This window comes from Cotesia glomerata, linkage group LG6, assembly GCF_020080835.1.
Source record: "Cotesia glomerata isolate CgM1 linkage group LG6, MPM_Cglom_v2.3, whole genome shotgun sequence".
In the NCBI taxonomy this organism is placed as follows: Eukaryota; Metazoa; Arthropoda; class Insecta; order Hymenoptera; family Braconidae; genus Cotesia; species Cotesia glomerata.
Window position 1 is genome coordinate 3652957 of NC_058163.1, and position 13992 is coordinate 3666948.

General features: G+C 24.6%; 1 protein-coding gene across 2 annotated transcripts in view; it reads right to left on the reverse strand.

Annotated features, from left to right (window-relative positions):
• The window catches only part of LOC123266517 (RNA polymerase II elongation factor ELL), a 57092-nt gene that overhangs the window by 36679 nt on the left and 6421 nt on the right, over window positions 1-13992 (reverse strand). For both annotated transcript variants that reach the window (XM_044730798.1, XM_044730797.1), the window contains one exon: window positions 3348-3395. In XM_044730798.1, the coding sequence (XP_044586733.1) occupies window positions 3348-3395 (48 nt within the window). The remainder of the gene's footprint in view (window positions 1-3347; window positions 3396-13992) is intronic.

The window sequence follows — 13992 nt, forward strand, 5'->3', positions numbered from 1 at the left end:
AAAAATCTGAATATTTCAAGCAGCTTTTAAATAAATTCGGTTCATTAGATTCGAAAAAAAAGTTTTTCAAGCGAAAATAAAAAAATCGGTAAGCCCGACTGTTATTTTATCCATATATAGTCTATTTATGGATATTCAACTTCCCGTTCATCCTCTCAACATTAACGACCACCTGAAACTCACCCTCTGCTTTTATATACCCGTTTTATTATATATTTATACTTATATCTATGTACCGGAGCACTTTCAAGTAACTCTATAACCTCATACTCACCACTGGGAACTCACAGCTCACAGAGAATCTATATTACACATTATAGGTATAATACAAGCACGAGTACAGACTGCCGAGTAGTTACCCCCTCGTTTTTTCTCAGCTTACTCTGAATAACTTTTTATTTTTTAATACCGTTTTTTTCGCTGGGATTTGTACGAGCGTGTAAGCGAGTTTCCTGACCTACGTCACTTTCTCAAAGTATGAATACACCGTGTACAAAGTAGTCTTTACTTTGCTTCGTGAGTAGCCATCGAGGGCTCGTTCATTTTTTATTGCCTCTAATATTGACGATTGTCAAACTTTATCGAATTTTTCATAAATTATCACTTTATTACATTATTTACCAATTTTTACTCGTAAATTTTACTAAATATTAATCGAAAAACATAAAAGCTTTTTAGAAGATAATTTGAAAGTGCAATAAGTTGCGATATACATATCCGATTTGCTCAATTATTTTTTTTAAAGATTCAACGGCGTAAATTTAAGGTCCACACAAAATTGTGTACAAAACGGGTCATTAGTTTCGGAGTTATCAACATTTTTGTGTTAAAACCGGTGACCGCCATTACAACTTTGAACAGCTGTTCAGTTTGAATTTAAAAAGGGCGCGAAATTGAAATTTAAAAAATGCGGGAAATTTAAATTTAAAAAAAGCGGGAAATTTAAAATTTAAATTATGGGCTGTTAAAAGTGTTATTTATATAATTTGACTTTTTATGGATTTAATGCAGCTGATTTCTCAAGACAAATCGATAGATTGATGTAACGTGACATTTGGAAGAATAAATACATATATTGCTTAATAAAAATGTGTTTAAACTTTAACTTTATACATAAGAATCTAATTATATGAAAATTAATATAGCGTGATGGCGATGGTAAATAAAAATTGTTTGTTTTTAAACTTTAAGATTAATTATATTAAATTTATAATATTTATTCATCTCGATATGACCTTAGGTACAAAAAGGAGATTATTTATTTCTCTTAGTGGATATTTTTACTGTAAAAAATTCCAAGGCCGTTTAAGTCGTTGTAAGAGCGGAAATAACGACATCATTTTTCATTCGCCAATTTATTTAATTATTATTTTTAGTATATTTATATAAATATATAAATTTCATTTGAGCTAGTCAGCGGCAATGACTGGTAAAAAAAAAAGAAAAAGTACGCATCGTTTTAATTTTTTGAATTAATTATTTTATCAAATACTTTCACTTCAACTATTTTAAATGTCAAGTTTTATTCAAGTGGAAAAGGCTAACGATTGAAAAATTATTTAATAATTATGACATTGTTAGGAGCTAAAAAAATTTTATTGTGTTTAGAAACTGAGACTTTGTTTGAAATTTAATGAATATTCTTCAATGAAATTTGACAAAAATTTATAAATCTATAAATAAATATAATTGCGTCAAGGTACTTAGATGCGGGAATCCGACCTTGCAATTAAGATAATAAGAATATAATTACTAACACATACGGGTGTTTATCATAAGTGTTATTATAATATTTTGCATTCAAAAATTCAAAAATTTAATGCTTATTTTTGTATTTAAAAATTTTTTTTTCAAAAACTTTGCATAAATTTTCTATTTTCATTAATTCAACACTAAAGTCTCTATATCTCCTAAAAAATTGAAGACAGACCTACAGTACACGGAAAGAAGAATTTCTTGATTGAAGAACAAAATTCTTGGCTCAAGAAAATTTGTAGGGTGTCTGAAGGAAGACCGAAGTTGTGTTGGCCGAAGTAAAAATTTTTCTTGGTGGAAGTCATTTTTTCTTAATTCAAATTATTGCGTGCAATTATACATATTGAATGAAAAAAAATGATTCAATATTATTTGATCTTCCCATTTGACATGTTAATCAATAAAAATATTAATGAAAATTTATTTCTATTTTTATATTTAATTTTTTGGAGCAAGAGAGAAATTTTCTCAAGGCAAGAAAATTTTCTTCTATCAAGAACTAAATTTTTTGGAGCAAGAGGCTGAATTTTCTCAAAACAACAAGATTTTCTTGACTTAAATACATTCTCTTGAATCAAGATACGTATTTCTTAAAGCAAGAGAATTAATTTTGTTGGAATAAGTGAAATTTCTTGTCAGAAAAAAATTTTTTTTTCGCTCAAGAAAATAATTAGAAAGAAAAATATTTTCTTGGCTCAAGTGAACCTTTTTTTCTGTGTAGACTCAATATTTCAAGAGTTATAGCCACTTTAATAATAATAATAATAAATTTCGCTACTGCGAAGTAAACAAGAGTTGATTGACTCGAACTTTATTAGAATGGAGAAAAAAAAAATTAACCACTCAAAACAAGGACGACTACTATAAATTAAGTTTTTTCTACAGGTTTTTAACATTGAAAATTTTCCTGCGAGAAAAGGCGCCATATTTTGGTTAAAATTTGAACTAATCATTCCAAATTTTTAAATTTACTCATTTTAAGAAAATTTATTAAAAATTTGAAACAAGATTGAAAAAAAAATTATATTTAAGATTAAAAAAAAAATAAGTAAAATTCTAATGCGTATTTAAAAAATTTATTAAGAAACAAAGAGAAAAAAGTTTGCGTAAAGTGTAGTGAAAATGGTATAACCTTGTCAGACGTCCTCGATCGCCTTCACTGACAAATACAAGACAATTAAAGAGAAGGGGCAACGAAACACCAAGTGAACTTTGTTATACACGTACATTACGCTTTCAATGTATTTAATGTATACGTACTATATACATACAGTAATAATAATAATAGTAATGATAATGATAATGGTAATGATACTATATGCTGTGAGCTATAGGTATAATATGTACTACATTATTTGTATTGGTACTCTCGAAGAAAAGATCTTATATATTTTTTTCTCAGTCTGGCTAACGGCCTCAGAGCTCTCACTTTTTTTCCCTCACATTCAAATTTAGTTTCAAATAACTCGACGATTTCAATAAGCAGAACAACAATTATTATCATCATTACTCTTATTATTATTATTGTTATTGGATGTAATTATATATGACGTATGATTTTATATTATTAGATGAGTTTGGTATGTACTTACTCCTTCGTTTTCCAGGAACTGGATCGTAGGCCGGTTACTTGTCTTATTCTGGAAAAAAAAAAATAATTTTTTTTATTAATTAACTTTCCGTGTTATTTGGAAAATTTAATAATAATTAATTTAGTCAAGTAATCGAATTATTTAATAACAATAGAATTTCAATGAGTTTATGAAATTTTTTATTAATAATAGAATTTAAATGGAATCATATGCTCATAATAGAATTATAATGGATTAATGGAATTTTCTACTAAAGATAAAATTTTTGATGTTAACTAACTAATGGAATTTTCTATTAGTAATAGAATTTTATTAGATTAAAGGAATTATCCATTAACAATATAATTTAAATAGATCTTTCTATTTATAACAGAATTGTAACTAGATTAATAGAATCATATGCTCATAATAGAATTTTAACTAACCAGTAGAATTCTTCATTAATAATCGAATTTTAATGGATTAATGGAATTTTCTACTTATAATAAAATTTTCAAGGATTAGTAGATTTTTCCATTAATAGAATTCAGAATTGATGGAATTTTTTTTTAATAATAAAATTTTTGTAGATTAAAGGAATTCTCTATTAATAATAGAATTTAAATAGATCTTTCTAATTATAATAAAATTTTAATGGAATCATATGCTCATAATAGAATGATATTCAATTAATGGAATTTTCTACTAATGATAAAATTGAGAATTAATAGAATATTCCATTAATAACAGAATGTTAACTAACTAATGGAATTTTCTATTAGCAATAGAATTTTTTTAGATTAAAGGAATTATCCATTAACCATAGAATTAAATTAGATCTTTCTAATTGTAACAGAATTGTAAATAGATTATTAGAATTATATGCTCATAATAGAATTGTAACTAACCAATAGGATTCTTCATTAATAATCGAATTTTAATGGATTAATGAAATTTTCTGCTAATAAAATTTTCAAGGATTAATAGATTTTTTCCATTAATAATAGAATTCAAACGAATTATTAGATTTTTTTCTTTAATGATAAAATTTTAATAGAATAGAGGGATTATCCATCAACAATAGAATTTAAATGGATCTTCTTATTTGTAATAGAATTTTTAATAGATCAATAGAATTATATACTCATAATATAATTTTAATGGATTAATGAAATTTTGTATCAATTTTATAATTTTAATGGCCCAGTATAATTTTTCATTAATATTATAATTTGGAAGGAATTAATAGAATTTTTCATTAAGAACGGAATTTGAATGGACTAATAGAATTTTTTTTATATAACAATGCAATAAAAAAAGTTTGATAGGCTAATAATATCATTTATTAATAATAGAATTTATTAGATTAATAGAATTTTCTATTAAAAATGAATTGTTTATGAATTAGTTTTTTTTTTTTTTTTTCAGTACAATTACAATGAATTAAAAAACTTTTTTATCATTAATAGAATTTCTAAGAATTAATGGAATTTTTTTGTAAATAATGGAATTTTAATAGACTAGTAAAAAATTAATTCATAACAGGATTCTAATGAACCTAAAAAAATCAACAAACTATAGGATTTCAATGGAAATTAATAGAATAGAATAAAATAAATTTTTAATAAAATAGAATTTTAATGGATTATTGAAATTTTCTATTAATAATAAAATTTTAATGGATTAATGGAATTTTAATGGACTATTTTATTGGAAATTTCTATTAACAATAGAATTTCAATGAACTATTGAAATTTTCTATTAATAGTATAATTGTAATGGATTAATGGAATTTTCTGTTGTATAATTGAAATTTTTATTGATAATAGAGTAATAATGAATTAATGGAAGTTTCTATTAATAGATTTTCAATGACTTAATTAAATTTCAATGGATCAGTAAAATTTCTTATTAATATTAATTCCAAATCATTATTATTACTATTATTAAAAATCATTAATACATTAAATTTATTAATTCTATTACACGTCTATGATTCCGGATAGAAAGTCTTCATAATTATTATTAATTTATTCGATAACTAATAAAAAGACCCATAAGAATTCCATTAGATTAAAAACACGATCCATCAAAGTAGCTGCACATCACCGTGTAATTACAATTACAAATTAAAAAATATATATTTATTTTTCTTTTGAAACACTCATGTTCTATAAGTGAATTAGATATTATTTTAACTGTTTCAACATTTAACATCAATGTCCATTTATCACTTTTAATTATAAATATTAAACATGTACAAAAGAAAACCCACACTTTAATAATTAGCGTTTTTTGTACAAGATTTATTGTTACACTTATGTAAACAAATTATGTATTTTTTATTGATACACGGAAAAAAAATACTGTTAAAATGACTATCCAACGTATCCTCAAATGACGTTTCTATTCCTTAAAATAACGATCCGGATTGCTGATTTAAGGATTCATTTGTTTGACTTAAGCATACAGAGTATAGCTTTTGACAATATATGTAGTTTCGTCAAAACAGGCAACTGTTTTGTTAACGTGAGGATCTGTATAGTTGAATTAACTTAATGTAACGCTAAAATAATGATATGGATCGTCATTTTGATGATCCCCTGTATAGCTGAATTGGCTATACAGCGTATATCTCTAAAAAAATGACTATACGGCGTATAGTCAGAATAACGATACGTACCCTTATTCTAACGATATTTTTTTCTCCGTGTAAATTTTCTCGAAAAAAACAACGCTTATTTGGTAATTAATTTTATCAATACATTAATGGAATTATCCATAATATTTTTATAGCTGTTAAATTTAGTGGTAATGTTATGGCTCAGTCAAAATTTTAAATTTAAGTCTAGACTCGGTTTATATATGTATATGTAGAAAATGAAAGGATAAGTTGCGAGCAGAGACTTTGAGAAAGAATAAGATAAAGACAGATAAGGGATGAGGGTTGAATGGAGGGTTGACAAAGGCGAGACGCCGGTGACGACGACCTTTTGCTGTTATCGATTTAAGTATTTTCAGAATTTACTCCCAATATTATTATCCTTTTCCGTTATTTTTATTAAATGCTTAAAATAATTATTGTATTTATTAAAATTATTTTTAGATTGTTAAATTTAGGCTATTCTACATCAAATTAATTGTAATTTTTTAATTTTAGATTCATTTTACACCTAAAAACACTTATTTTAATTTTTTGAGTGTTGATAAACATCGCCAGAAGGTGGTGTGGCAGTATATTTCTTTTATAAAGGGCCAAAAATGACGGGAAATTCAAAAACTAACTTTAGAATATGAAAATTTAATAACACTGCTGTGTATTTAGACAATTTTAAATTTATATTATTATTATTAAACGCTTAAAATAATTAATAAATTATTCAAAACACTTATTATTGACAAAATAGCTTTTTGACTAAAAAATTGATGCTGTTTTTCTAATTATACATCCATTTTGAAAATAAAAACAATTATTTTAATTTTTTAGCGTTAATAAACATCACAAGAAGGTGGCGTGGCAGTATGTTTCTTTTAAAGAAGTCAAAAACGGCGGGAAATTCGAAAACTAACTTAAGAAAATGAAAATTTAATAACTCTGTTGTGTATTTGAACAATTTTAAAATTATATTATTATTAATCGTTAAGAATAATTAATAAATTATTAAAAATATTTATTATTGACAATATAGCATTTTTTCTAAAAAATTAATGCTGTTATTCTAATTATACATGCATTTTACAAGTGAAAACTCTTATTTTAATTTTTGTAGTGTTGATAAACATCACCAGAAGGTGGCGTGGCAATTTATTTCTTTTAAAAAGGGCAAATACAGCGAGAAATTCAAAAACTAACTTAATATTATGAAAATTTAATCACACTGTTGTGTATTTAGACAATTTTGAATCTGTACTATTATTATTAAACGCTTAAAATAATTATTAAATTATTAAGAAAACTTTTTATTGACAATATTGCTTTTTTCCAAAAAATGAAAGCAATATTGTTGTTTTTTTAATTATACTTTAATTTTACCAGTGAAAACGCTTATTTTAATTTTCGGAGTATTGATAAACATCACCAGAAGGTGGCGTAGCAGTATAATTCCTTTAAAAAGGCCTAAAACGGCGGGAAATTTAAAATTCAAAACCAAACTCGCACAGTAAATAATGTCGAGACAAAAAATTGAGTTAAAAATTTTTTTGATGAATATTTTACACTTTTGTGTGTAAATTTAATACTTTTTTGTGTCAATTCTCCCAAATCAACACACAAGAGTGTTAAATGATCAACAAAAAATTTTTTAGTGTCTAAATATTTCGAAATTTGATATTACTTTAATTAATGTATTTAAAATTTGTATTATCAATTAAATTAATAAATTTAATAATAATTAAAATATGTATATTTATTTTTTCACTTATGATTAATTTTTTTACCTTTATGATTTTAAAAATGGCAACATTGAAGTTTTAAATTATTTTTTGTAATATTTTTGACTTCTCGAAGAGTATAAGTAGATTGTTTTAACAAATAAGCAAATAGATAGATATGAAAAAGGTGTAAATCCGTATAGTATTTATGGCTTAAGAATAATAAGACGAGATCGATTGGATGAAGGTCGTCGGCGTCTCTTGAGTGTCTCGACCTTTCTCTCTTCCTCTCTCCTTTTCTTCAATAATAATCTATCTTTTACACAATACCTTCACTCATTATTATTCTTAATATTATTATTATTATTGATGAAAAAAATTGATAAACTTCTGTAGGAAAACGAAAAAACAAAAAAAAAAAATATTATTTTGTAATAATTAAACGTTTTTATTTTTCTTCTGTATATGAGTTAATAGACTAAGTATGAACAAGCTATTAGTGTTAATTAGTGTTAATTATCTTTAATGTTAATTATAGATAATAAAAAAAAAAAAAACGTTTTTTTTTCTTCTAGATATGGTTTAATTTTCAAGAATTTATTTTTTTTTTTCATAATATGTACCAATTAAATCTCGAAAAATTTTTAAAATTAAACGCAATAGTCACACGTCAATAATTATTAAAAAAAAAATTTATTAACAGTAATTCGTTGAAATATAGCTAAATTTTCAATTTTCACCTTTCGTGGAGTATTTCTCGACAAAATGGCCGGTGAGATGCGTGCGCATGTTTTGGCGCGAAATTTAAAATTCGCGGGAAATTTTAAATTTAATTTAAAATTAAAAAATTTTTTTTTTGCAGGAATTTTTTAATGTTTACATTAATAATAAAATAATTTTATAATATATATTATTCAACAGTAAATATTTGTCATGCATTTTAATTACATATTACTAATTCTTTCACGCTTTTTTGCGTTTCTTTATGTATAAATGCGTTTTTACACAATTTTATTTTCATTCTAATATATTAAGCAAGAAAAAAAAATTTTTAAATAAATAATTTATTATTTATTTGCAGTAAAAAATTTTTCTTTTATTGGCCATTATTAAAGTTAATTTAATTTGTAATTTCTTTATTTTTTAATGCTCGAGGAGAATATTATAGAGTAATCGGGAGAAATCTGGTTGATTGCGCAACCCCATAGTTTCTGTTTGTACCGGCGCGTAATCACGCGTCCACTTCGTGGTGGATTAATGAAATCGATACACAACTTTGAAATTTAATCATTATTTTGCCATCAATATAAGTAAATTAAAAGTGATATATAACTCAAGTATTTATTTTTATTGTTTTTGTTAAAAGTTGAGAATTTTCGTAGAATATTTCAATCCTAACCGTGTTTTGATTTCAAAATTTACTTCCAATTCGTAAATCATTTTAAGCGCATTTAAAGGCCGTAATTTATTCAAATTAGAGATTTCTAAATTTATTGACCATTCAAAAGCTTTGAATTTCTATGCTCGGCAGGCTTATAACAAACAAAAAAAAATCTACTTATTTTCTAAACCCTGTATTTACAATCCACTTACAATAACTTGACAGTAATGAGAATTTTGAGACGCAATAAATACTAATCCCTAGACAATAAAAGTAATGAATGCTTCAGGTAATTGGGAAAATTTTTGAAATTAAGAAATTCCAAATTTTAGAACTTTGTAATAAAAATATCTAATACTTTAGAATATTATTCTTAACAAATTGAAAATTAGTTTAGTTAAATTTTAAATTTTTAAGTTAAACTTCTAAATTTTGGATCAAATATTGAAAATACGAAAAAACTATAAGAAATCTTTTTTTATAGAAAATTATATTTTCTACAAAAAAAGGTCCTTGCCAATTTTGCCCTATCTCTGATTCTTTCTTCAAAATTTGAATTTTAAATTAAAAAATGAAGTTATCTATATTATTAAGAGAATAAGCAAAATTTTGTGGTAATTGTATTTATATAATAAAATGGGTTTTTATGCTTAAATTTGCTATTGTTGGAAAAATCTTGACCTGGAGGAGTGCCTTTTCAAGGTTTCATATTATTCTCACCAATAGTCAATTTATTATGGTAAGTATTTAGACTGCATTCGAAAATGCTCTATCTCTAGAAACATAATTAAGAAATGACCTTGTATCTTGTAAACTATTGACAATTTTAAAGATATAAGCTCATCCCGATGTTACACTCATCAAGACCTTTCATTTGAATACCCACATCTATTTTTCATATATTTTTATATATTATATATATGAATATATGAAAAATATATCGAAATGCATGTGGGTACTCAAATGAAAGCTCTTGATGAGTGTAGCATCAGAATGTGCTTATATCTTTAAAAATGTCAATATTTAAGAAAGTACAGTGCAATTGAACAAAAGTCATTATTTAATAAAGCAAAGTTGCTAGTAACATTTAATGTTACAAGCAGTAAACCAGGGTTTTAGACACGATACATAAGACGACATGATACTTGAAGTTTACGTACATATAAATTAGGTTCGGAAAAATTTATTTAGGCTGCATTCGAAAATTCTCTATCTCTAGATATATAATTAAGAAATGACTTTGTATCTTGTGAACTATTGACATTTTTCAAGATATAAGCTCATCCTGATATTACACTCCTCAAGACCTTTCATTTGAGTACCTACATCAATTTTTCATTTATTTTATATATATACATATATATGAATATATATATATATATATATATTTATATATATTATATATATGTATATATGAAAAATATGTCAAAAATGCATGTGGGTACTCAAATGAAAGCTCTTGAGTGTAACATCAGGATGAGCTTATATCTTTAAAAATGTCAATAGGGTAGAAGTACCGTTTATGGCCATTTATTGTTTAAATAAACGATAGCAATGAATTTATATTAATATACCATTACAAACTCAATTTGTTTCATTATAAATTTTTTAAAACTCAACAAAAATATAGTTATAATATTATAATTTTTTATAAATTAATTCAAATGTTAACTGGCCAAAAATCCTGCTAAGGTGGCCAAAAACGGTACTTCTACCCTAGTTAAAAAAGTACAGTGCAATTTAATAATAATCATTATTTAATAAAGAAAAATATTATTTATTTCTAGTTCTCATAGTTTTCAAAAGTTTAAGACGCTAATTATGGCTGAAATATTGAAGATACTAAAAATTTACAAGGGATCTTTTTTATGCAAGATTATATTTTCTACAAAAAAGGTCCTTATCAATTTTACCGTATCTTTAACCCTTAAGCACAAATTTAAATCACAGAAATAAAATAACAAAAACTCTAATTTACTCATGGTCTCAATTAATTATTTCAATAAATTTGTCGATTTAATTTTAACATTAAACGAGTTTGGAGTTTAAAAACTAAAAAAAAACCTGTGGGTATTTTTTAAGTTCGGCAGGTCATTGGACGGACAGCTGGTGATATTAGTGAAGGGGAGGCGAATTCGGGTGAAGAAATTCGTGTACATGTGCAAGCATTTCAATGGAGTGAACACCAACCCCGGTGGTGTTGTGACGATATTCCTCGGTAATATTTAACAATAATAATAATAGTGGATTTTTAGGCTGGTTCTGGTGGAGTTTGTGTTTGGGCATTAGTTGTTCGGAGTTTGAAAAGTTGAGGGGAAATGACAATACAATAGAAAAGGAGGATGAGAATCAAGGACCAAAATATAATACCTGACTTGCTTAGCAGTTTAAAGGGACTGAGTTTTTAACATCTGTACAGTTTTTTTTCTTTTTTTAGAGTCGGCTAAATTTTAAGTATTTTTTAGTTCAAGATTATGGCTTTTAAATTAAGTAATTTTTTTTTTTTAATTAACTTTAAAACCTTTGAAAAAAATTGTATAAATTTTTATAAGAAAAATTATCAATTTAAAAAAGTTTTAAATAATTAGAATAAATGTATTAATTTTTTTTTTCACTAGCGAAATTTTCATAAAAAAAATTTATATTAAAATTCAAAAAATTAATTTTAAAAAAATAAAAAAAAATCATTAAAAATAATATTTATGCTTTGAAATTTTTTTTATCAACGAATGGAATTATAATAATTGAAATTCTAAAATAAACTATCAATAACATTACTATTATTATAACTTCTAGTACAATTAATATTTAATCACTTGTATCCGCTTAGAAGAAAAATATGTATGTATAACCTTCATATTTTTTTATCTAATAAATAAATAAATAGAAATATAAATAAAAATTGTTAGTTATATGAGACGGAGAAAATTTGAGTTTTTATTTTTAAATTCTTGCCCAAGGGTTGAAGATACAATAAAATTGATAAGGACCTTTTCTTGTAGGGCATAGAATTTTCTATACAAAAGATCTCTTATAATTTTGTTGCATTTTTAATATTTTAGCCATAATCAGCTTTTTAAACTTTTGAAAGCTACACAGAAAGAAAAATTTCTTTCAGCTTCCTAAGATATATTTTAACGTCATTTCCTACAATTTAAAAGAAAAAAAAATTTTTTTTTTCTAACTTTTCTTACAGTAATTTTTATCGTCATTGTGCATCGTAATAAATGTTTTTTCACATCTACGATTACTTTTTCTAAATTTTTAAGTTCTCGCTTTACAAATGAATGATTAAAAAAAAAAAAAAATCGGGGTCATTGGTTCCATGCCAGTTTTCGAAAATCAAGTTCTAATCTGATCTTCACATTTTTAAGGTCCTAAGAACTAGTTCTTAATATTCCTACGAGGATATCTGTCGGTGTGTGTGTATGTGAGTGTAAACCTCTAATGTGTCGAAGAAAAATCTTACACAGAAAGAAAAATTTCTTGACTGGAGAACAAAATTCTTGGCTCAAGAAAATTTTCAGGTGCCTGAAGGAAGACTGAAGTTGTGTTGTCCGAAATAAAAATTTTTCTTGAAATTCTATTCTTGGTGGAAGTAATTTTTTCGTAATTCAAATTATTATAAATACTTGATACAATAAATTTTTATATTTGATCAAGATTTTTAGATACTTTAGGGAAGTAGCGCCACCTTCTTCAGCTGAGAAAAAAATTTTCTCACCTTGAAAAAATTTTTGTCTTGAATATTCGATACCTATTTTATATTATTTTAGCGTGCAATTATACATATTGAATGAAAAAAATGATGAAATATTATTTGATCTTCCTATTTGACATATTAATCAATAAAAATTTACTTCTATCTTCATATTTAATTTTTTGGAGCAAGAGAGAAATTTTCTCAAGACAAGAAAATTTACTTCTATCAAGAACTAATTTTTTTGGAGCAAGAGGCTGAATTTTCTCAAAACAACAAGATTTTCTTGTCTTAAATAAATTTTCTTGGATCAAGATACATATTTCTTAAACCAAGAGAATTAATTTTGTTGGAATAAGTGAAATTTCTTGAGTCAAAAAAAATTTTTTTTTTCACTTAAAAAAATTATTAAGAAGAAAAATATTTTCTTGGCTCAATTGAACCTTTTTTTTCTGTGTATGGATAAGTTTAACAACTTTATTTTTAAGTTTTGAATTAAAATTTTGGCAAAAGAAAGATAGATAGGGTAAAATAAATAAGGACCCTTTTTTGTAGAGGATAAAATTTTCTATATATAAAAAATATTTCTTGTGATTTTTTCATATTTTCAATAGTTATCCTAGAATTTAGAATTAAATAAACAATTAGAATTAATATTAATAATAACAAAAAAAAATCCTTGATTTAAAAAAAAAAAATTAAATTTTTTCTCAACAATTAATTTTAAAAAAATATTTCCGATAATTACTTTATTTTTACCGAACAATGATTACAATAAAATAATTTTTTTTTTTTTTTTTATTAAATGCCTATAAAATTATTTGTTCAGTAATTATAAACTGTTATTAATGTCGACGATAAAGTTAATGTCTTCTCGAAGTTTCGATAAAATTTTTCAGTGCCCAATCAAAATTTTAATAATAACAATTTTCCAATATATATTTTTAAAAGTTACACATATTTAATTCTCGTTTTAAAGAGTAACAATTATCATAAATACCTAATTCCTTAAAATAAAATTAAAGTCACGCGACGTGGGAGGATAAACACTAGGTAATAATTTGTCAAATAGTATATCATATCGTGCAACTAATTCTCGTTGGTATATTTTGCAAACACGTACATCAATAAGATATGGATGTACTACTACAACTACTACTGACAACAAAAACACTGTATTGTCTTAGCTTTGTCGTCGTAAATTATTATCGTCA